This window comes from Manihot esculenta, chromosome 7 (assembly GCF_001659605.2).
Source record: "Manihot esculenta cultivar AM560-2 chromosome 7, M.esculenta_v8, whole genome shotgun sequence".
Classification (NCBI taxonomy): domain Eukaryota; kingdom Viridiplantae; phylum Streptophyta; class Magnoliopsida; order Malpighiales; family Euphorbiaceae; genus Manihot; species Manihot esculenta.
In genome coordinates, this window is record NC_035167.2 from 31,920,224 (window position 1) to 31,944,251 (window position 24,028).

The window sequence follows — 24,028 nt, forward strand, 5'->3', positions numbered from 1 at the left end:
ATGAGGGCTCTGGTATGAGTTTTATGTTTTCAATTGTGATGCATGCACACGTCAAGTTTTGGTTCATGAGATAGAAACGTTTTTATATGCTTTTATGATCATGTTTGGGATTATATCAAGTGTAACAATATGTATAATAAGCTTCCTATGAGTTCCAGTGACCTTAAGTCAACCTGAACCCTAACGCCGGTAGTGGCCTAATTTTCAGATCATTACACTGATAAAGTATTTTGTGGGGGGGACAAATCTTAAAAGAAGTCATTAGATAAAATGTTAATGACGGTAACTCTATTTTGTGTAAAATCCTTTCCGAGCTATCCTCGAGTTAAATCCTTCAATTGTTTGGGTTTCACAACTTATTGATGAAACTTCACTCTCATGGAATAGATAGAAGCTTAAGGAAGTCTTCGAGGAAGAGGAGTTTAAAAATATTGAGGCCATTCCTTTGCTATGTTTTGGGGAGGACAAGTTAACTTGGCATTTTTCTAGATCTTGCATGTATTCTGTTAAATCAGGTTATTTGGGTAGCTTGCGATATAAGAAATGGTTATCCTCTCATACATATAGCAGAGCGGGGTCCTTCATCCATGCTTGGGATAGGAATTTCTGGAGGCAGGTTTGGAGACTTCATCTTCCTGCTAAATTAGCTATTTTCTTATGAAACTTTCTATAGGATAGGCTACCAACAATTTCCAGAATTAACAAGCTTATTCCTGCGGAAGTCATACCTGCAAGTTTTGTGGGCAATCTGAAAGCTCAGATCATATATTCTTCCGCTGCCCAAGAGCCATCCAAATCTAGTTGTCATCTCCTTTTATGCTAAGATCTTCGGTCTTACATAGCTCAAACCCAGCGGACTGCCCAAGAGCCATCCAAGTCTAGTTGTCATCACCTAAAAGTTGTCTCTTAGCATTTTTTTTTTTTATCTTATAATTTTAAAAAATATTATAAATAACCGGGTGAAATTAATTTTAGAGTCTATAAATTGATTTGACCTATTTATAATAAACACCCCTAAAAATTGTTGATCAATAAATCATAAAATGACAATTTTTGCCCTTGTTTCATTTGAGAAATCCATTTGCTCATCAATCAATTAAACAGCTTTTCCTGCTTGCTTGGATTTGAGAAATATGAGCTAGTTTCCTTTCAGCGGGATTATTTCTCGGTATTTTTGAGGGTCAAGGGTCTTGCCTCTTGGCTTTGGTCTACTGTAACAAGCGACATGCAACCCCAAATAATAATCTCTGCGTTTGGGAAATTTCATGCTTGTATTCTAATGATTAGGCTATTGAACCAGAATGTTTATTTTACATTTTATCAAGATATTTTTCCCATTTTAAAATTTTTTAGTGCTGTTATTTGATTGAAATTATATATGAAATTGCCATTGCAATCCCAAAATTTATATTATTTTATATTCACTCACATTTTTTTAAATAAAAATATCATAATTATCCTTGCTGCAATTTAAGTTTACTGAAATGGCTTATATTAAGATTATACTAATAATTAAACTTTAGATTTCAGTTACAAAAAACTTTAAATTTCTTTTTGATTTCACAAGCTCTCTGTTTTACATCTTAATCACAACGGTTCATAATTAATTTCTTTCTATTGCATATGCCCTTTAACTATTGATAGCTTTTCGTCTTGTATATTGTATCTTCCTTTTCCTTGATTAATTGCGTTTCTATTGGAATTCAAACTCGTAATCTCACAGTTCTAAAAAAATGACTTCATTACAGAGTATTGTATCTTCCTCTTTGAAGCGCAGAGTGGAGTTTTTGCTGCACTTGTATCTCAGTAGAGTGCTTGCTTTTGAGCCAAAGAAATTACTTGATAAGCATACTAATTTAGGCTAGAGAAAAATCTTTAGAGCTGCTCTCAGCAAGTAGGCGTTTCTCTTCTTCCTCGAGTCTTTGCAACCATTTTAATCCAAGATCACACCCAGCTTTTGCTGCAACCAGGAACTGTTCTTTTGCCATTTCTACTGGATCTTTCACTGAGCTTTCAGGATTTCTCACTTTTTTGGCAGAGGAACCCCGCTTCAAATCGAATTTCGTTAGTGATTCTGGGACTTGAGCTCCTGAGAATTGCACAGTTTTAGGAAAGCTCCAATCAAATTAAGCACTAGTGTATTCTATCTTTGCTTATGTGAACAACCTAGAGAGATGATTCTATAATATTTAGACGGAAGGAATATTGTGTTTTAAACCTAAAATCTCCATAAGCCCTAGCCTGGATGAAGTTCAAAAAGGGCATTGACATACAAGAATTCATCTCCCTCAGCATTAATGGTCTCAATCTCCAACTAGGCACATAGTGCATTCAGCAACACAATTTCGTGAAAATCCAATGTGATTGATTGCATGTCAAAATGGAGAGAAAAAAGACACTAATAAAAATCTTTGAATTCTAACATAACAGCAAACAAATGTGGGACCAGCTAACCTCTGAGGAGGAGAGATCCATATGCTATAGCTGCACCCGAATGGCCCTGCACAAGAGAGAGTTATATAAGTTGACGTGCTAAAATGAGGTTAAAAAATATGACAGAAATTCAGCATTTCCACTTTCCTTTCCAGACAGTGAAAGAAACTTTTCTTTTGTTTCTTATTTCTTTTATCAAAGGTAATCTGAAAATATATCCCTTGTCATACTCTGTACATAAAGCACATGGCAGTTAATTTAAAGCTTCTGTAGCCTTCTCAGATAATTTTTTCACACACACAAACACACAGAGGATACAAGACAATAAGCCTCGCAGATGCACGAGATCTTTAATCAGAGCGCGCATGAGTTCTCATTTTTCACAGGCATAATGTCACTCATCACTCATTTAGTCGTTACAAGCTGTAATGATCATTGGTTTCCCATAACATTTACATCCTTTTTGCTAAATTTCCAAACAGGACTTATGAATCAGTGAATCTACTATTTCACACATATATTTCTCATTCCCTAAAACAATATATTTACTTGGAAACATCAGAACCTAGATGATATCCTAAGAAACAAGGTTGAATAGTTCCTAATTTTCAATTCCAAGGAGTGCGAAGCACTTTCACCACTGTCTAATCACCAGTCAAAAAAGTCTCAAAAAAGTTAATGGTAGAGTTCTTAAGTGATTTTTCAAGGCTGCAGCAACATTGCAATCCCAACATTACGCACACTAAAGCTCTTTTGTCTCACAAATTTCTGAAGTCAACTCGACAACTGAACATCATTCGATCGAAGTTATCATTTGATGATGCTTCCATATAGTCTAACTAGGGCTAAGCAAAATTGAGGTCAAACCCAAAAAAATTGACTGGACCAACTTCATTAGAAATTTGGTTCCGTTTTTCATTTAAAAAAATTAGTCTATTCGATTCTGCCTTTTGAGGGCTCCAAAATAAAAAGAACTGAACTGAATAGTTTATCCTTTTCATTAGTCATTACTGGGTTTCAAATTAAAGTTAAAAATAAGAAATATATCGAAATTGAGTTTGAATGAGCCTAAAATAAGTCAAAACAGAATTAAGATGAAGCCCAGATTAAATTGAACCAAATCAAACCAGTTTGCTTCAGTGGCTTCAAATTCCAGTTTATTCAGTTTTGTTCAATTTGGTTTGTCCATAACTCAGTTCAGTTTGGTCTGCTAGAGGACTGAACCGACCTGACAAATGCTCACCCATAACTCCAAGTACTTTGACTTTGAAAAGTTGTGAATTTATTACTAATAATAGGAGCACCCTCCGATGATTGGCCCTACATATCAATTGACAACCAAAGGCTGCAATTTGTTTTAATATAAATAACACTTTCTATTACCTTCTCTGATGCCCTACGAAAACACCATAAAGCTGAGGCAACATCTTTCTTCACACAATCCCCTGTCAAATATACAGCACCGAGAAGGTAAAGAGCACCTGGATGCAACTGCAAGATGGCAAAGCTCGAGTAAGGCTATGAGACATCAAGCAAACATCATTCCTAAGTACATGCTTTAGGGTAACATACCTGGTCAACAGCCTTCTCCAAATAATAGAAAGCTTGCTGATCTGATTGAACATAATCGTTCTATCCAAAGAACAAGATAAACAATATCACCAAGTAAAGTTAAGACTTCAGAACTAATGTAACACCCAATAATTGGCCATCTACAAATATCTAGCTGACGTCCATACTGATTATAAACATCTAAGCCATCCAGCTTTCCACTCCGTCAGCACGAATTTGAATTAAGTACCCAACCATTAAGTTTCAATAAAAGGAAGTTATCATAGAGAAGGCAAAAACATTTAAGACTAAAACCCAAAATATGCCCTGTCCTAACTGCTTGAGGATGGTGGCACTTTATCAATGTATGCAACTAAATTGACAGCTACATTATGTTTGGTGTTAGGATAGTAATCCCATACACTACAAAGCATCGAGAAAGAATGGAATATTCTTAAGTTGCTTATCTAAGCAATAAATTTACAACTTGCATTTTTTTTCCCTGTTTCTATATTATTTTGAAGCTTCTAAACCGTAAATGCACATATAGGAGGCCAAAACAGAAAATAATTTTCACATACAAACTACTGAATAGATGCCAAGTTGCCCAACCTCAACTCTCAGACGGCAACCCAATTCATATTGTGCATCTGGATCACCCATATCTGCAGCTTCCACTAACAAAGCAGCTCCTCTGTGTCATGACAAAGAAAGAAAAAGACATCAGTATTATGCAAAATATAACATGTATCAAAAACATAGCCAGGAAATCAAAAAGGGAAATACATGAGTTCACTCTTGCAAATGTTGAGAGAAAGGAGTAAATAACTTTACTTCACACTTATACCGGTCAAAATTGACTATGAAAATAACAGCAGAAGTAGCTGGTGGTTTGCATGGACTTTTTGACACCAGAAGATACAGACAACCAAAAAATATCCCCAATTCTAAACTGATTTCCATATCTAATCTTTAAAATGTTAATGAATGCAATCTGATGGTCAAAAACCAACCCAAATTCCTATGATCTTATTGGGAGATGGAAAACAATAAAAATCTAATCGATCGTGCAGCCAGCTCACAGACAATTTTAACAAATTATTATAGTTAATAATATAATCACATCCACATCCATATGCCAAAAAAAGGAGAAACAGAAAGCAGGAAGTGAGCTTACATTGCTTTACATGCCCCAGGAACATGATACTTCAAATGCAATTTTGACAACCAAAACCTAGCATGGGTATTTGAGTTGTCAGCCTCCAAAGCCAGTTCAAAGTTCTCTTTTGCAGTCTGAGCTCAAAAACACATGAGGAAAATAAAAATGAAGTTATCAAGACAAAAGGGACCATAATCTACTTTCAATATGTGACTGCATTCAAATATAAAAAGGAAAATGACTACCAGCTTAAGCTGGAGCATAAAAATTTCATATGAAATAAAACCCTTTACTAAGAGATTAAATTGGACAAGCAAACCCAATAAAAAACAAATTGAATCTAGTTTTATACAATGCTATAAATAATCATAAATTAGATCCTAACACCTCAATCAACAAGAAGACATAATTGAAGCCCTCTGACTAAACCAGTTACTAGAATCTCAACAGATTACATTATCAAAGCCCTTAATCCAAATAAAGATAGACAACTAATGCTAGTACCTCAAATACATCATATTGATTTCAATCACTGGATATGCAAATTTTCACCCTTTCAAAATTGATCAATCCATCAAATTTCTACGTTCAGAATGATATGATTTAGTCATACACACCTAGACCCACAATAATAAAATTTCCACCATTTTCTAGCCCTTATATTGACTAAGCAAGAGAATATTCATATTCCATGAATATCCTGAACTCCAGGTAGATAATCCAAATGGGTTCTTCCTACCGTATCTCAACTCATTCTTATTTCACAACGTAATAAATTAAAATAAATACTTCCAACAGAACCTCATAAAAGTTAAGCTCCATTGAGTACCCTGAGGAGTGGGATGAGGCGGCTATCATTGAGTTCACAGTAGTCAATAACTCTGTCCACTTCTTTTAAAGCGCTCCACCCCTTCGCTATGAACTCCATTGCCTTCTTATTTCTATTATGCATAGCTCTCTGCAACACCTCCCCCCCAAAAAAAAAAATAAAAAAAAAAAAATAAGAAAGATGAAAAACAAAAAAAGAAAATTAAGAACTCAAAGCAACTAAGTTTGAGAAAGTACGGAAACTTACATGAGGATTATAGAAGTGAGGATGATTCAGGAGAGTTGCATTCTTCAAGTATTGTCTCAGCATCTTTGCACAGTTGTAAGTAGCACAGAAGGTTCTGGAATTCACTATTTTGGGTTTTTTAGTGGGCTGGATTAATCTGACATCAGGTTCAAGCAACCATTTGCGGATGGAAACTTTCTTCTCTAGATTCAGTTATCATGAAATAAATGGGTTTTTAAAGTGGACTGAATCTATACAAATTTGTCACTCTGTCTCCACCCCATCTCCTTACAGCTGCTAAAAATGGTCACTCCTCACCAAATGAAGATGGTTAATCCCTCAAATGCGAATAGCATAAAACCAAAAGCCACTCGAGATCCAATTCGAAACCTAGACATAAAACAATGACAGAGAAATAAATAAAGAATTTAAAATAATTAAATAAAAAATAATTTTAATTTCACATACTAATTTCATTAAATAAATGCACATAACATTATTAAAAAAAAGCATCTAAAATATAAGTAAAGAGAAAATGGAGCCTTCTGCAGATTTTTCAAACTTTTTCTGCAATCTGGCTGGAGATAGACAAGCAATATGCTGGTGGATGGCAATGTGTGGTGGATTCTAATTTTGTACATGTATTAATGGTACTAAACATGCTTACTGGTATTGTTATAATCTTGAACCTTATAAGAATTTAACTTCAGTCCGTCCTCATTCTAAATTATAATCTTAGCATCTGCTGGTTGCCAACTTACTAACAGTTTGAGACTTAGTAATCTTATTGGAGCTGCTTGTTATGTTTAATAAAGTATATTTTACCTAATTCTGTGGCTATATTAATGTATCCTAAAAAGCCATAAGAAGCAGAGCGTTACCTGAAGCTATTAAAATTTGTACTCTCTATCTATATCAAGTTATGAAGTAGGCAGACACATTCTGGAACTCTCAAATCAAGATGAGATTATCGTTATCATTTCTTAAAAGCCATTCTTCCAAGCCAAATTGAATGTCAATTTTCAGGTTCAGAAACAGCAGCTGATCATTGAACCAACGGCAGGTACACTCACGATAGCATAAAATGGTGTGGGATTTTACAAGTCTGAACCAAGTTGAATCGCAGTTAACAAAGGAGAAAATAAAACCAAATAGATAATCAAACTAGCTTCAGAAATAAGCCAATATGAAAAAGTCCTTATCATTCGAGCATAACATGCAAAAGGCAAATCACATACTAGCTGCAAAATTACATCTTCTTCTGTTAAACCTCGTGATTTAGGTTGCTTATTGTTCTTTGATGCCATTAGATAAAAAAAATCATATATCTGATAACCTTAACAAATCTCCACGTACACTCACAAATCTCAGCATTGCAGAAACAGAACACAAACCCATTCAAATGAAAAAAAAAAACCATTTCATCGATAGAATAGATAACCATTCCAAGACAAAACCAATTCAGAAACAAATCTTAACAATTCAAACAAACCAACGTCGTGACCGTGAGAGACAGACGCAGCGGCGATGGAGGAGAGGCAGAGTACAGAAAGCAGCGGCTGCAATGGAAGAGCTGCAGCGGCGACGTTGAGGGACGCAGGGCCAAAGGCAGTGGGATTGGGTGGGCGTCGGCTGTGCGTCTTCCGACTCCGGTAACGACTGAATTATAAGGGTGATGTTTTTAATAAAAAAAATTATTTAGATATTAAAATATTTTATCTCGAAACATAAATTAAATTTTTTTTTTTTGAAAAAACTAAGAAGATTATTTAAATGCATTTATTATTATATTAGACCGTAAATATATAAATTAAAATATTTTAAAAATTATAAATATTTTTTATTAAAAAATTAATAAATTCTGAAATTAAAATATTTAATTAACTTAATATTTTAATTTTTCAAAAAAAAAAGTTGACATTTATATTATTTTATATATTTAAATTAATTTTATAGGAATGGTTATTTTTTTAATTTTAATTTTAAAAGGAATTTGTTTCTTTTGAGTTATTTTTTTTAATAGAGCTAGACAGTAACGTAAGAACCAACCAGTGGCTGTAGTTTAGTGGTGAGAATTCCACGTTGTGGCCGTGGAGACCTGGGCTCGAATCCCAGCAGCCACATCTGCATGTTTGTTTTGTTTTTTGTTTTTTTTTTTTTTTTAAGTGTTAAGCATGCGAGTATTTATTTTTGTTTTTCATAATATAAAAATTAGAAATAATTAATTTTTAAAAAATAAAAAGTTTTTGCTTTATTTAGTGTCCATAAAGAATGAATCAATTTTGATTTTTTTTTCATAGTTAATTTCATAAATAAAAAATTTTAAATTCTCAAAACATCATAGATTATTTTATTGACATAATATTTATTCAAATATTAAATATTTAATTAAATTTTAAATAAAAAATAAAAAATTAATTAAATATTATATATAAAAGAGAATATATAAATATTTAATTTAATAAGTGTCATATCAACAAAATAACATAGCGAATTTCTGATTATAACTAATTTTAAATGTTAGATTATGTAAAATGATAAATAAATAAATAAATATATATATATATATATATATATAATTTATTTATTATTAAAATACATGTAAAATTAATAATTTATTATACAATACACATAATATTTTAAAAATATAATCGTGAATAAATTATAAATTATTTATGTATTTTATTATATAAAAATAAATTAATATTATAATTAATGTAATTATTTTTATAATATTAAATAATTTTTTAAAATTTATGTATTACATTGAGAAAGTTGCTATTATTAGTGATTCTGTTATTTAACGGAAATTTTATGTTTGGAAGTTTATATACTTACTATTACAAATCCTAAATTGGTATATCCTCTTGGATGAATTACACCATCTTGGTAATGTCAGTACAATCACACTGTCCAGCAGATATTAAGCAAAGTGTAAACTTTGAATTCAAACCCAAGTTGAACTTTGTTAATAAAAGCTAAAGTTTCTCTTCATTAAAATCTAGTGACAAATTCAACGACCGTGGGTCCAAGTGCTCACTTGTGCTAGAAAATGTGCTTAAGGCCATAAATTTACAAGATTAAACAGAGAAGCATCCTGTAGTGAAGAATACTATGTCTATTATTGCAAATCATTTCAATAAAATTAGTCTAAGGTTTGAAGAAGCCAATTCAGGTTCACACTAAACACTTATTGCTCAAAGATGAGCAAAAAGGATACAAGGTTGTGATAGATTACAAGATTCACTATATGGTCTTTATGGCCACCACTCCCTCTCTTGATTGGAATTGTTCAACGCACCAGTTTCTCCAATCACAACAGTTCTTGCGATTTTCTCACGCATCGACTCACTCTCTTCCTGAACTCCTCCTTGCTATCTCTCCATTGTTTCTGCAGAAATACAATCCAGAAATATTTAAAATGTCGCACCAGAACAAAGTATAAGTGGAAAAATTTATCATTGTGCAAGCGATCACCAAGAAACTGATTAAGGTGGATGATAAGAGCTTCCCAAAGCACTGGTAAGTGCAACGTGCAATGCAATGTATAATACATATGTAGTCATATCTACACACAATCCCATAAAAGGTTATGAATCCTCACAAATAAGTCCAGAATTTACAAACCATAACAATTTATAGATGCCATGATTTCCACTATTGCAAGAAAGATGACGGGTGGCTGTTTATAGGTTGTGGAACTGATGGTATTAACAGTGTTTGTGGAAGCAATAAGGCAGCAAGGTGATTCATTGGTCAGAGTGATGAATGTTACCATTGAAGGCTCACCCCAAAAGCTGGTGCACCTAAGCTCCTTATAAGGACACATTATTTCTATCCCAAATCAAATCGATGTGGGATTCAACACCCCTTGCGCTCAGGATTATTACACTGATGTGTGAAATATTTATGGGAGGCCCAATATCGGTGGAGAAATTTTAATACCATGTTAAATTTGAGTTAGACCTAACTCATCCAAAAGGTAGTTCAAGGGAAAGAAATATCTAAAACTCTTATAAGGGACACATTATCCCTCTTAAATCAACGTGAGATTCAACACATCCGCTTGTGTCCAGGACTTCACTGGAGCGTGAAATATTTATGGGAGGCCCAATATTAATGAAGAGGTTCTGATACCAAGGCTTAACTTACCTCAAAATCTAACTCAAGGGGAAGAGTGTCTAAAACCATTATAAGGGGGACACTACCCTATAAGGATTCAACACATATAATAAAAGAATTTCCATGTCCTAGGATCTTATATTCACCCTACCGAGTCCTATCAAAGGAACATCCTGAAGAACAATTGTGGAAAGACAACTTTGACCAAAATAAATGTATTCACCCTATCAAGTCCTAGCAAAGGAACATGCCTCGAGAACAATTGTAGAAAGACATCTTTAACCAAAGAAACAATATTTTAGGACTTACCGCAGCATCAACATTGGCAGGAGACTCATCGTTGGGACTAGAAAGCATGGATATAATGCTCAAAACAATGCTTTCAACCTGCAAATTACAATCACGTAAAATTAACTGGATTTAGTAACAGGACAGTGAAAAGCAATAGGTAATGAGGTCAATTGACCAAACAAGCATTACAAAAAGATCTAAAAGAAAACATATATGTTGATTTAACAAAAAAAAAAAAGGAGTCAGGATCAGGCCAAAGTCATAAATCAACAAAATAATATGGAATATGCAATATTAATCTAACGTATTGTATGAAAAATTTCTACCCTTCTTGAATTTCTCATGCAGACAACATGTGATGTATTCCTTTGGCAGTTACCGTTTTTTGCATACAAGTACTTTGTAAAATTATGCTAGTTGGAACCTTCTTTGGTAGTCAGCTTTCTAGTATAGTGGTGAAATCACATCATAGTGGAGGAAGATATACACCATCGACATATCTGGTGCAAGACGAGAATGTGACTCTTCACCCGTGCCGCTTGATGAAATTCTTTTCTGACTTCAATGCAAGTGAAAAGAATCTTTCATTTGTACCAAATCAAAGTCACTACCATTTTTCATTTCCATTACAAATTGGCTGCTTTTTTTTTCTGATACACATGATGGGTATACAATATTAAGGAACCCCAACCCCAAGCCCTCTCTCATAAGGTGATATGCATTTCAGTCCTGCAGTGATTTCAAGTTTTCTGTCCTTACAATTGCCCATCAACAAGATGCACTGCCAATCAGAATGGCAATCAGATGATCATGCCAGAAAGTTGATTAAAAACACTCACGAAATGCAAAGAGTTACCATATGCATATCTCTTCTGTCACTCATCCTCATCCACGAAACAATCAGTAATTCAGAACTGCAAAATGGCTTTTCCAGATAATTGCAACCTTCCAAAGGTTAGATGTTACAAACAAGTGAAAAGAAAAACAACATTTATGAATATCATGAGGCGGTAAGCACTTTGCCACTTTTAGCATTTGCAACAAACACAAACAAAGAGTCGAACAATTATAAACAGAGAAAATATCACACCCTATCCTTAATTAGCAAAACCAAAGGCAGGAAAAGGATAGACAACTAGGGATATCAATGATAAATGCAACAAGAGAAAAATATAACAGCATCACATACGGTATGGACTGGACTCCATCGCTCAGTTGCAAGCTCATAGCCATTTGGGTCATCACCAGGTGGATGAAGAATTGATATGCATACCTTTCCATCAGGGTAAACTATTAAGAGGTGGCAACACATTAGTAGTTTTCCCATCTCAAAAATATACATTCTTACAGGCATGCACACATTTAAATTGTTAACATGCAAGTAAATTAGGAAACTTAAGCACCAAGATACTCACCATTTGGATGCCACACCTCTGTAGTGAACCTCACTGTTGGAGGACTGAGGGGGTAGTTCTGTGGAAAGCTCATGATGGCACTGAAGAATCCCCCTTCGCTGCAATAAGAGAATCGAAGTTAGCAAACAACATATTCACCTCTCATGATCCAAAACTAACACAAAAGACTTGCTTGTTATGAATATGAAAGGTCTGAATATGGCTATCCATAAATGAAAATCTTAATTACATTTCTGGAAGCTCATCAATGTTTTATACATCTCTATAACAGTTATGCACCACTTTTCATTCACGCCACTTATACAGACCATATTCTTTACATAATTCCTAAATTTTAGAATAAGCTAACTAATTAGGAATACAATCCTTAACTAACTAGGACTTCAAATAGCAGTACAAGTTCACTAATTAGGAACAAAGCACAATTAAGTGAAAGTGACTAATTAATACAGAGACCAAAAGCACATCTATAGGTAGCTTCTCAAGCAGGGAGTCAAGACCATAATCAAAATCAATGATCATTACAGTTCAAAGTTCAAAAGATGCAAAATTTTGATAATTTGAACAAGAAAATGCAACCTTTAACAATAATAGAACCAAAACCAGCCAGCTTTCAATCTTAATCGCCCCCAAAACAAAAACCCATAAACCCTGATAACAAAATCAATAAGCTATATTAAAATTCCGTCACATAATAGATATCCCTTTATCAAAATCAGAGAATCTAACGCTCTTAAGCAGAATTCGAAGGAAAAAAAAAGGAGGAAAAATTCATAGGAAAATCAGAAACCCAAACTTTAAATTCACATCACTTATATAAAAGAATTGGAACTCACTATAAGGTATCAGGGGGTCCCATAATTGAAACACTCCATTCAAATACATTGTTCTCATCGACCAAACCCGCTGAGAATCCATCAACTGGTTTCTTACAGAGATCTGCAAATCAATAGTTAAAAATTAAAGTTTTTTTTTACAAATAAAGCAAAATCCAATTCGAAAAAGGAAAGAAAAAAGATGAATTTGGTTTGGTGGTAGGAGTTTGACCTTTGAGCTGCTTTTGGAGGAGGAGACTGGCTTGAGATGCGGCCATTGATTAGCTGCTGATTACAGAAAGAGAGAGAGACTGAGAGAGGGAGAGAAAGGGAAAGACAAGGAGGGAGGGAAAGATTATTATAGGTCTTCTATTAAGCGATTTGGCTATGGGTCTTATTTATGGAAAAATACAAAATAGTACCTTATGTTTTATCGGTTTTTCACTTAGATATGTATGTGGTTTAATTTTGGATCTAAGTACCTCGTGCTGTCATATTATGTATTGGTGCTATATAAAACTTGCCCAAACTAAGCCGTGAGTTGTTACTATAAAATAGAATCACGCGGTAAAAATATAAAATATACACGGTTCTACTTGTAAAAAAAAAAGGAGATTTATAATTTAGTTTTTGGATATTGCCATTATTAACAAGTCAGTCCCTATATTTTTAGAAACCTATTAAAACATCCTTATGTTTTCTTTCCGTCAATGAAATAGTCCTTCTGTCTATTTTTGCCGTTAAAAATATAGTAAAAGACTAAATTACCCTCCATTATTTTCCTCCTCCTCCTCCTTCCTTTTCTTCTTCATCAATTCTTTCTCCTTCCGCTTCTTCTTCTGCTTCTTCTTCTTCTTCTTCTTCTTCTTCTTCTTTTTTCTTCTTTTTCTTCTTTTTCTTCTTTCTCTTCTTCTTCTTCTCCTTCTTCTCCTTCTTCTTCTTCTTCTTCTTCTTCTTCTTTTTCTTCTTTTTCTTTTTTTTTCTCTTCGTTTTCTTCTTTCTCATCTCCTTCTTCTCCTCCTCCTCCTCCTCCTCCTCCTCCTTCTTCTTCTTCTTCTTCTTCTTCTTCTTCTTCTTCTTCTTCTTCTTCTCGTTCTTCTTCTTCTCTTTCTTCTTTTGAGGAGGAGGAGGAGGAGGAGGAGGAAAGAAAAGATAGAGACTATTTCGTTGACAAAAAGAAACAATAAGGACGTCTTAATAGATCTGAAAAAAGATAGGGACTATTTCGTTGACAAAAAGAAACAATAATGACGTTTTAATATATTTCTAAAAATATAGGGAGGGACGATTTCGTTGACAAAATCGATGAGGAGGGGCTATTTTGTTGACGGAAAGAAATGATAAGGACGTTTTAATAGATATGAGAAAATATAGGGACTATTTTATTGATCGGAAAAAAACGATAAGGACGTTTTAATAGATATGAAAAAAGATAAAAACGTTTTAATAGATTTTTGAAAATGTAAGGACTAACTTGTTAATAATAGCAATATCCAAGGACTAAATAAATGGTTTTATTTGAGGGTAAAATTGGATTTTAAAAATTTTCTCTCTCCTCCTTTATCTAATTTTAACGAAAGAGAGGACGGAAGGACTATTTCGTTGACGGAAAGAAAACATAAGGACGTTTTAATAGGTTTTTAAAAATATAGGGACTGACTTGTTAATAATGGCAATACCTAGGGACTAAATTGTAAATCTCCCAAAAAAATACTTGGGCGTTTTAGGACAGATTGAACAGACTCACTCTCTCAACTTTAAGATAAGGTTTCATAAAAAAGTTACCATTAACGGTTATAATATAACAGATCCCCTTTATGCATGCAATTATGGGGTTCCCAACCAATTAGCCAGCGAATATCCCTTACCAACGAGTCATCCACATTATTTTCGGATTATTAGAAAATATTATATTTATCTCCATATTCTTACAATATAAAATGAGAACGATTATAGAGACAAATGTATGCTATTCTCATATTTCAAGTTCTAAATAATTCATTACATTCGTCATATTCTCCAATATACTGACTTGAGTGTCGGAGTAGCTGTTATGTGCACCTACCACCTCACGTTCTCTTTTTTATAGGTCTAGCCAATTACAATATAACTCTATTCTGGTCACGTCATCAATTTAGTCGCTACAACATCATTTGGTTCCATGTTGAGAAATCCATTGAATTTTTTCTATTCATTTGGATCAAAACTGATCTCTTATTTCTTCTAAAGAAATCTCTCTTTTATTTCTCAAAATGGCCGATAATTCATGAGCTGCTGATAAGATTGCTATCAATGAGGATGTTATCATTTCTTCCATTCCTGACAGTGGACAAAACACACCTCCTATGATCGACAAAGCAGACCCCAATAATCTCAGCATTGAGCAAATACTCCAATACATCCAAAGGTTGTAGGTTATTTTCGAGCAATACAAAACTCTAGAAGATGCGTCACTCATGGCTTCTAGGGGAAGGGAGGAAGTCTCCGCAGAAACCTTAAGGACTCGGACAGAGGCAATCCAAATTCAGTCCAAAGAAAAGGACAAGTCTAAGGAAGATGAGTCATTAGATGATTTTCCAAGGATACTGGTTGGAAGCTGGTACGGGCTGCTCAAAGGTTCCAGGAAGAATGGGAAGAGGACAAAAGGATGGGTCAAAAGCAAGGTCAAGAGCCGAAGAAGCAAGGGTATGAAGGAGACCATAGAAGTTACTCGGTCTCCCGAGGAAGGAATAGCCAAGGTAAGTATAAGAAATATACACTATTAAACGACTCACGAATGCATATTCTACTGTGAATTAGGAAAAATGACAAAGGATAAGGTGGCTTCTCAAACTCAACCCTAAGAAAGCTGAAAAACGAGATAGGACTAAGTAATGCCATTTTCATGAAGACCACATATATGTAATGGAGGAGTGCCAGTAATTGAAAAACGAAATCGAAAGGTTAGTAGGGAACGACACATTTCAAAAGTTCATCAGAAAAAGTAGAAAAGATGGGAGGCCCGAGCTCGAGATAACAATTTCTGAAACCATCCCTGAACGGTGAACCTGTGGAGATTATTCATGTGATTGCAGGAGGCCCGAGTGTTAAAGTTGATAATAAGGAAAATATCACAGATGACCAGTTCATGAGTCAAACTCCGAGTTTTAAAATCTGTCAAATCAGATGATCAAATCTTTTAGTTTATCCTTAAAAAAAATATTTGTAATTTTTAGAAATGTTACAAAACTATAGTGTATTCTTCAAGCTTCTTTTTTTATAGGAAAATCAAAGTCGTTGGATAGATCAAAGCGTGGAGATAAGAACAAATGCCATAAGGCAATCGCTAAGCCATCCGAGCATAAGTCCATCATATAATCCGAGCGTTGGTTCGTGAAAATAAATTCATAAAAGGCCACAAGGCCATCTAGATATGTGTCCTGCATATAATCCGGATGTTGGTCCACGGAAACAAATACAAAAAAGGCCACAAGACCATCCGAACATGGGTCTCGCATAAAATCCGAGCGTTGGTCTGCAAAAATAAATTCATAAAAGGCCACAAAGCCATCCGAGCATGGGTCCCGCATAATAAGGCATTTGATGTCAGGCCTTAAGGCGAGTATATGTCAGGCCGACTTTCTGGGTATTAGTCCCGGTAAGATTCTAAGGCATTTGTTGCCAGACCTCAAGACGGGTGTGCACCAGGCTAGATGGGTGTTAGTCCCGCTTCAAAAAAAGATTCTAAGGCATTTCATGTCAAGTCTCAAGGCGAGTATATGCCAGGCCGACTTCTGGATGTTAGTCCCGGAAAGCTTCTAAGGCATTTGATGTCCAAACCGTAAGGCGTGTATGAGTTAGGCCACACGACTAAAAGCATTGGTCCCATCTCACAAAGAGAATCACAAGCATGTGTCGCTGCTCTTACAAATCACTTTCAAAAATCTAAAACTTTTTACAAAAGAAGGCCCATTGTAGACGAGCAAGACTTTTTGACGATCGACGAAGGCAAGACAAGCTGTCAAATGAGCAAATGAAGTTTGCAAGAAGCTTGAAAATGTCTAGAAGCTCGAATGAAGTCTGCAAGGAGGAAAATGACCAAAAACTCATCAGGACTGGTCAGGGCAAAAAGATGCTCGGAAGCTCGAATGAAGTCTGCAAGGAGCACAATAACCAAAAGCTTGTCAAGGCTGGTCGGGGCAAGAAAATGTCCGAAAGCACAGTCAAGGCTGAAAAATGCTCGGAAACCCGATAAGGCTAAAAAAGGCTTAGGAGCTCGTAAGAGCTAGAAGATGCCCGAATGATTCCCAATGCTAGTTGGTGCTAGAGAGAGCCTGAAAACTTATTAATGCATTATGATACCCTCATATTAATTTTTACCAAATAAGATCTTAGACCTGACTGGTCGGCAGGACAAGTAAGAAGAAAGTAAGGACATCGTTTGTTCAACCCAAACAAACAAACCACATGACTCATATCATAAAAACAACTGTCACCTTCGAATCTAAGAATTGAAGACCAGTGAGGAGACCTCTGATACTATATAAAACTTACCAAAAGTAGGTAAGGTCACGTGGCAAGGATCTAATAAGCATATAGACAGTCCCACATGTAGAAAAGAAGACCTAGACACTTCAGGATAGGTCGAACTCAGATCAGACATACTCGCCCTCTCAACTTTAGGGTAAGACTCCATAAAGAAATTACTGCTAATAGCTACAATCCAATAAATCCTTTTTACACCTGCGATCATGAGATTCTCGACCAATTAGCCCATGAAGATTCCTTACCAATGAGTCGGCCTTATCTTCGGCGGATTATCATGAAATAACATATTTATCTTCATCTTCTTATAGTATAAAAAGAGAATGATCACAGAGGCAAATATACGGTATTCTCTTACACTAATCAAGTTCTAAATAATTCATTGCATTCGCGATATTCTCTATATACTGATTTGAGCGTCGAAATGGCTACCATGGGCATTCACCACCTCATAATCACAACGTAGCTCCATTCCAATCATGTCATCAATTTAGTCTCTGCAATTTCATTTATAAACAATGATAATTTCTAGATTCATACTAATATAGAACTCATATCACAAGATACTATTTTAACATAAAATTAAATTACAAATCTCGAAATAAATCACATAGTTCAAAGTAAAAAATCGATGAAACTACATGATATTTTTTTATATTTTTCTCGTTATTTATATATTTATTTATTTAGGGTTACAAAGAGGAGCCTAACCCTTTTTTGGAAGCTTAGAAATGAAGGGAAAATGAAGATAAATTAAGGTGGAGAAAATAAAAGAGAAAAGAAAGTAATAGTAGTGAAATTTACTCATTAATGTGGATAGGTTATTAAAATAGGAGAACATATAATTTTCTAATATAAAAAAGGACTATTATGTCTTAAATTAAGAAAGTGAAACTTTGAAACAAACTTTAAACCATGAAAACATTTAAGTATTTTAATAGCATAAAGCTTCAACATGGAGCTAAGAAAGAGTAGGAGGAAGTGCATTACACAATGGGGAAAGGGATAACTTTACAAGATTTTGTAAATTTGTATCAATGGCCTAATCTAAATTCATATATATTCAATGGATAAAAGTGTATTATTGTTTTATAGTTCTTGTTCGGCATATTAGCCATTTAAATAGTTGTCAATTATTTTAATAATTATTATCTCTTAAATATTAAGAGTAGTGGTTAATAGTTTATATATCGATTCAAAATAAAATGTTTAATATAAAATAAATATTGAATTAGTCGTTAAATACAAATAACAATAAAAAATATGAATGAATATTACTTATCAACATAAATCAATATCTTTTCAATAAATTAACAATAGAAAATATAAAATTATTTTTAAATTAATAAATTAGTTGTATTTTTTGGCGCGCTATAAATAATTTATAGTATTATTACGAATGTAACTATCTAACGATATAATATAATATAGAAAATAATAGATGTGTAACACTAAACGTTATAGAGAAATTTTTTAATATCCACTGTTTCAACTATCAAATAGTAAATAATAAAATTTAATGTTTTAGTATATAATCTAAACACTATACAGTACAATTAAATACTATAATCGAATAGTGTTATAGATTCAAATTAGAGTTTATTAAAATAATTAGACTCAAATCGATCCAAATAACTTTACTTGACTCAATAAGTTTTAGATTCACTTTTCATTTGATTCAAAATGATTAATTCAAATTATTTAATAATTTCGTGCTACTTTTATGTACAATTTTAATTTGCCGTAAACCACGGATGTGGAATTCTCTCTGGCCAGGTGAATTTTACATTTATAATCTCTAATATTCTACTAAAAAAAATAATTTTGCACCAATCTAAACAGATCTGCTAATAATATTGGAATTTGTTGAGCAAAGAAATTCAACTGAAATCATTTAGAAACAAAATTTTAGGATATTGGACTATATTTATTTATTTATTTTGTTATTAACATAAAATTATAGAGAGTAAAAAAAATTTAAATTATTTAATATAAAAATACATTTTTTACATATATATTATATTTTTATTACCCTATTACTCTCATATAAAATACACAACATGTGTATAATGTACTAAATTTGTTATCACAAGAATAATATTTGGCTTTTTTAGATAAATTATTTAATTTATTTTCCTAAGTTATCTCATAACTATATAAACTTTATAATTATATACTTTTATTAGCAAATTATATATTATTCAATGTATTTGTAATAGGTAGCAATTAAAAATTATATGATCTAAATTTAATTTTAATGTAAGTAATCAATTCATAAGATTTCCATTTATAAAAGTATTGTAAAAAGGGTTTTTGGAGAAATTTAGATATCTACCTCATAAAATGCACAATTATATTTATTCATATTCATATTCTTTTTGTTTGGTATGAATAATTTTGCAAAGAAAAAAATTCAATAAATTCTTATAAAATCATTCATATTTTTATATTCATATATGATGAAAAATTTTCAAATTAAAAAATTTTAAATTCTTTTATTCCATATAAAAATTTTGCAAGAAAAAAAATTAATTCAATTGAATTTGATGTGAAGCAATTAGTCTTAAATTTTATAATAGATTTGGATCGAATTTAACTTTTACTGTTAACGTCCATTAGAGACCCACAATATTTTTTCGGAAAAAAAATTTTGAGACATGTAACTTTAAAAAATGTGATAAAGTCACAAATTTGATCACAAAATTTGATACGAAAAATTCATCATCTAAGGATTAATTTTATAATTTTATTATTTTTTTAAATTTTTTCATAATTTTTCATATTAAAAATTTTTTTATTATAAATAACTATTTCTTAACTGTTCGATATACTTTTCGATTTTTAAAAATTTAATTAAAAATTTTGATTTTTAATCGTTCGTTTTTTGAATTTTATCTTAACCAAATGTTATTGGTTAAAACTCTTGGCGAATTCTAAATAGTCTTATTTCAAAATTTATATAAAATTTTTTATTCCAAATAATGGGATTAAATTTTAATGATGAATAATTATTTTTGCGAATTCTAACATTTAAAAGAAGAGATAAAGAAAACTACCAAAAGAAAAGTGAAAGGAAGGTTGTTTCGATTCTCGCTCGATCTCGACTGTTTCTCAGTCTAAAAATATTGTTTAACTTGATACTTGTTTTACATATTGAAGGTTGTTTTATTGAGGTTTGCATTTAGATTGGATATTTGGATTTATTATTTTCCTACTCTTAGCTTTAGTTGATGACGGCTGAATCTCTAGAGTTTGATTGAAGAGGTACATATGTTTGTTTGATCTTCTAACAGCTTCTCTATGGCTATAAGACAGTTTTTTTGGGGGGGAAGATGGTAAGATTTGATATGATTATTATCATCATTCTTCTCAATATAGATACCATTTTAAAGGGAAGAATGTTCACTTTTTACTCTTTAAAGTAAGATGATTTTGCTCAAGTCACATGGGAGGCATATAAAAAGTATAAGTCCAACATCATGGCTCTCAATGCTCTTAAGATGGAAAAGAGGATCTCTCCCCATTTCTTTTACTGCTCTCTTTTGACTTCATCCATGATTCGTCACCCACCATTTCTAACATTCTCTTCTCTTTTTCTTTTAAACTAATTATTGAGTATAAAGGCTAATTTCACAAAAAATTATATAGTACAATAATTATTTTGACACAAAACAATTAGTTTTAAATTTTATGATAGATTTAGATTAGACCTAACTTTTATTGCCATATCTGATGAGATCTACGATAACTTTTTGAAAAAAGAATTTCGAGACACACAACTTTTAAAAAGTACTCACGGATCAATTTTACATTTTAATTATTTTTTTTTAAATATTTTTATAATTTTACATATTAAATTTTTTTTATTATAAATAATTTTCATTGACTAATTAAAACTCACTTTTTTATTTTTAAAAAATTTTAATAAATTTTCTCAGTTTTTAACCTTTTTTTTTATATCGTCTTAACAAAACGATATTAGTTAAAATTTCTCGTGGAGTCTAATTAGTTTTTTATCATATTCTATATATAATAATTTTGCTATAAAATTTCTCTAAACTTCACATTAATTTTGTCCCAGTAAAACATTAGCTTCATTTCACAAAATATTAATTTTTATAAATTAAAATATTTAAAATAAAAAAAATAAAAACATAAAATCTTCTAGGGTAGCCAGATTTTTTGGCATGATCCCTCGTTCTCCTTCTTTTAATTTTTTAAGAGATGGACAGATCGCCACGCTCATAACGATGACTAGAAATTAGCTACTTGCACACACAAGCCCCTTTCACATGCAAGTTCCTTTTCATTGACCGAGTATTGGAGATGGAAGCAATTATGAGTCTAGGAGAAGTAGAACAGAGATGAAAATGGGTGAGGATATTGGAAGAGGTATGGAGATTATTAAAAACAAAAGCCTACGCTAGTAGAAATATAGTTTTTAACGATAAGAAAATAACGAATAATTTAATTTTTTTTTTCTGTTAATAATATATATACAATAATAATAATATAATTTGTTATTATATTAAATTTTATATCATCACTGTATATCATACCATCATTTTGGTTGGAATTTATCTTGAAAACACTTTATCAAATAAAAAATAATGAATAGTAGTATTTTTAGGAGCAATTATTTATATTTGCATACCCCATAAAATACGTTGAAATCTTTAAAGGATAATTACTATTTAGTTTATGTGGTATAGAGAATCTTATTAATTAATTTTTTAATTTTGAAAAATACATTAAAATGTCAATAAAATATTAAAAAATTTATTAATTAGTATTTCCGTTAAATTTAATTATAAGTGCTGAGAAAAGTCTAAAATACTATCAGTTGGAGGGACTAATTATTTTAATTTTTAAAATTAAAGGATTAATTAATAAATTTTATTCATAATATAGGGATTAAACAGTAGAATATTTAATGTCTAAAGTTAACCAAGAACTGAATTAGTAGATTTTTTAATATTTCATTGAAGTTTTAATGAATTTTTTATATTTGTTATGTCAATAATTTAATATTATATTCGTAAGAAATGACTTTTGAAATACGAGTAAGAAGATTTCAAGTCAATTTATCAATCGACTTATGAAAAAAATCCAAAGAAATTAAGTAACCTAAATCACAGGCATAATAAGAATCCAAGGCAAAATAAAAACTATTAACAAACATATTGTATATATAAGGAGAATGTAGCAATTACCATATGAATTAGCCTGAAAAAAAAAATGCAGACACAAAATCTTTATCAATTTTTATAATTGCAAGTTGTTTCATTCAAAGAAATTCACTGTGAATAATAAATATTGATAATAACATTTAAAATTTATAGATATCTTTTAATACATTTATGATTCAGATTCAAACTAATTACCGCATTTCATATTGATAATTTTATTATCAGTATTTTAAATGATTGATAACGGCTATTTTTTAATAATTTAATTGATAAATTTTATCATTATTATATATATATATATTATACTAAAATTATATGATCATTTTCTTTCGAATTTTTAATAATTCAGATGTATTATAATTTTTTTGAAATAGATATTTCTATGATATAATGATTTTTGGTCTTGTGAGTAATTTGTTATAGAATTGATAAGGTAATAATTAGTTCCCACATGATAATTAACCTAACAAAAGTCAACCCATAATGACAAGATACCGACACTTTTATCCTCATATTGAATCCATATGGCTTAGGATTCCCAGACAATCTTTGGAATGATGTTTCATTTTTTCAAATTAAGCAATCATTAATTTTCAAATATATCTCTTATAAATTTCTCTGTTCGCTCACGCTTTCCACAAACTTAACTATAGCCACCTCACTCATGCCTCAAATGAAGAGAAAGCACCAGCTTATTGCATTCTTTCTCTTTGCACTCTTCATTGCTTCTCAGTCTTATTGCTCCCCTGTGATTATGGTTCATGCTGCAGATTCAGGCAAGGCAACCATATGTATGTATACACAACAAACCGATTCAAACCCATGCATGTATTTTTTGAATTTAGTAACGAAAAAAACCATTACTAATCTGATAAAATTTCTATAATTTTTATTTTTTTATTTAGTGACCAATTGGGATCATAAGTTAACTCCTATTTGTATTTCATACATCATAAAATATTTATTTACACTTAGTTCATCACGAGTTTGAAATTTAATTATACGGATTTATTTATTTTTATGCTTCATGCAGTTGATTTCAGGGTTAGAAATACACAACAAAAAACAAATTCATTTACCAGACATATGTTAGCTTATAGGGTGAGTGATATATATATTTATTTATTTCTTTTTTTGAATAGTATTAATTTTTATTTATTTTGATATGGTGAAAATTGCTTATTTTGTTTATGTTGTTTTTGTTTATGGGATTGAAGAAATCTGCAGGAGCACAGGTGAAAGAAATAATTCAGAAGGTTCCTTCAGGGCCAAACCCCATCGGAAATCGGCACCCACCATCTATCCATGTTTGAGAATGCATGGCGACTCTTTTCATTTTCATGCTCTTGGTGTAAAATAGGGGTTGGTGATCAAACACTTAAGTTCAGCAATAAGAAGGCAATTCAGTTCAAATTTTTTGGTTTTAGAGTTTTTTTTTTTTTCTATGTTGTTGTAATAGGATTTTGAATATGAGG

General features: G+C 31.9%; 2 protein-coding genes and 1 non-coding gene across 9 annotated transcripts; 1 reads left to right on the forward strand and 2 right to left on the reverse strand.

Moving 5' to 3' along the window:
- Nucleotides 1–1,671: 1,671 nt before the first annotated feature.
- Nucleotides 1,672–7,875, reverse strand: LOC110619440 (putative beta-lactamase HcpE). 5 transcript variants are annotated; one of them, XM_043958520.1, is made up of 9 exons: nucleotides 7,694–7,875; nucleotides 6,219–6,587; nucleotides 5,973–6,101; nucleotides 5,162–5,277; nucleotides 4,597–4,678; nucleotides 4,006–4,065; nucleotides 3,817–3,924; nucleotides 2,455–2,500; nucleotides 1,672–2,089 (listed from the first exon to the last, which is right to left on the reverse strand). In XM_043958520.1, the coding sequence occupies exons 2-9, from the start codon at nucleotides 6,279–6,281 to the stop codon at nucleotides 1,857–1,859; spliced, it is 837 nt and encodes a 278-aa protein (XP_043814455.1). In that variant the 5' UTR covers nucleotides 6,282–6,587; nucleotides 7,694–7,875; the 3' UTR covers nucleotides 1,672–1,856. The 5 variants fall into 5 exon arrangements, with proteins under 5 accessions (XP_043814455.1, XP_021618580.1, XP_043814454.1 ...); XM_021762888.2 differs by having other exon boundaries at nucleotides 7,690–7,875; XM_043958519.1 differs by having other exon boundaries at nucleotides 7,677–7,875.
- A 373-nt stretch (nucleotides 7,876–8,248) lies between these two features.
- On the forward strand, nucleotides 8,249–8,320 carry TRNAH-GUG. The gene has a single exon. It is a non-coding gene; the product is annotated as a tRNA-His (tRNA).
- A 977-nt stretch (nucleotides 8,321–9,297) lies between these two features.
- On the reverse strand, nucleotides 9,298–13,226 carry LOC110619583 (ubiquitin-conjugating enzyme E2 14). 3 transcript variants are annotated; one of them, XM_021763094.2, is made up of 7 exons: nucleotides 13,073–13,226; nucleotides 12,862–12,964; nucleotides 12,026–12,123; nucleotides 11,800–11,900; nucleotides 11,467–11,535; nucleotides 10,629–10,706; nucleotides 9,298–9,588 (listed from the first exon to the last, which is right to left on the reverse strand). In XM_021763094.2, the coding sequence occupies exons 1-7, from the start codon at nucleotides 13,116–13,118 to the stop codon at nucleotides 9,511–9,513; spliced, it is 573 nt and encodes a 190-aa protein (XP_021618786.1). In that variant the 5' UTR covers nucleotides 13,119–13,226; the 3' UTR covers nucleotides 9,298–9,510. The 3 variants fall into 3 exon arrangements, with proteins under 3 accessions (XP_021618786.1, XP_021618788.1, XP_021618787.1); XM_021763096.2 differs by lacking the exon at nucleotides 11,467–11,535; XM_021763095.2 differs by lacking the exon at nucleotides 9,298–9,588 and having other exon boundaries at nucleotides 10,629–11,391.
- Nucleotides 13,227–24,028: the final 10,802 nt, after the last annotated feature.

Coding starts and splice junctions, on each gene's coding strand:
- LOC110619440 (XM_043958520.1), bottom strand. CDS start 6,281: ATGCTGAGACAATACTTGAAGAATGCAACTCTCCTGAATCATCCTCAC. Junction 4,679..5,161: donor CCTGGGGCATGTAAAGCAAT/GTAAGCTCACTT, acceptor GTCATGACACAG/AGGAGCTGCTTTGTTAGTGG. Junction 3,925..4,005: donor TGGAGAAGGCTGTTGACCAG/GTATGTTACCCT, acceptor GCCATCTTGCAG/TTGCATCCAGGTGCTCTTTA.
- LOC110619583 (XM_021763094.2), bottom strand. CDS start 13,118: ATGGCCGCATCTCAAGCCAGTCTCCTCCTCCAAAAGCAGCTCAAAG. Junction 11,901..12,025: donor AGAGGTGTGGCATCCAAATG/GTGAGTATCTTG, acceptor ACCTCTTAATAG/TTTACCCTGATGGAAAGGTA. Junction 11,536..11,799: donor GATGGAGTCCAGTCCATACC/GTATGTGATGCT, acceptor TATCTGGAAAAG/CCATTTTGCAGTTCTGAATT.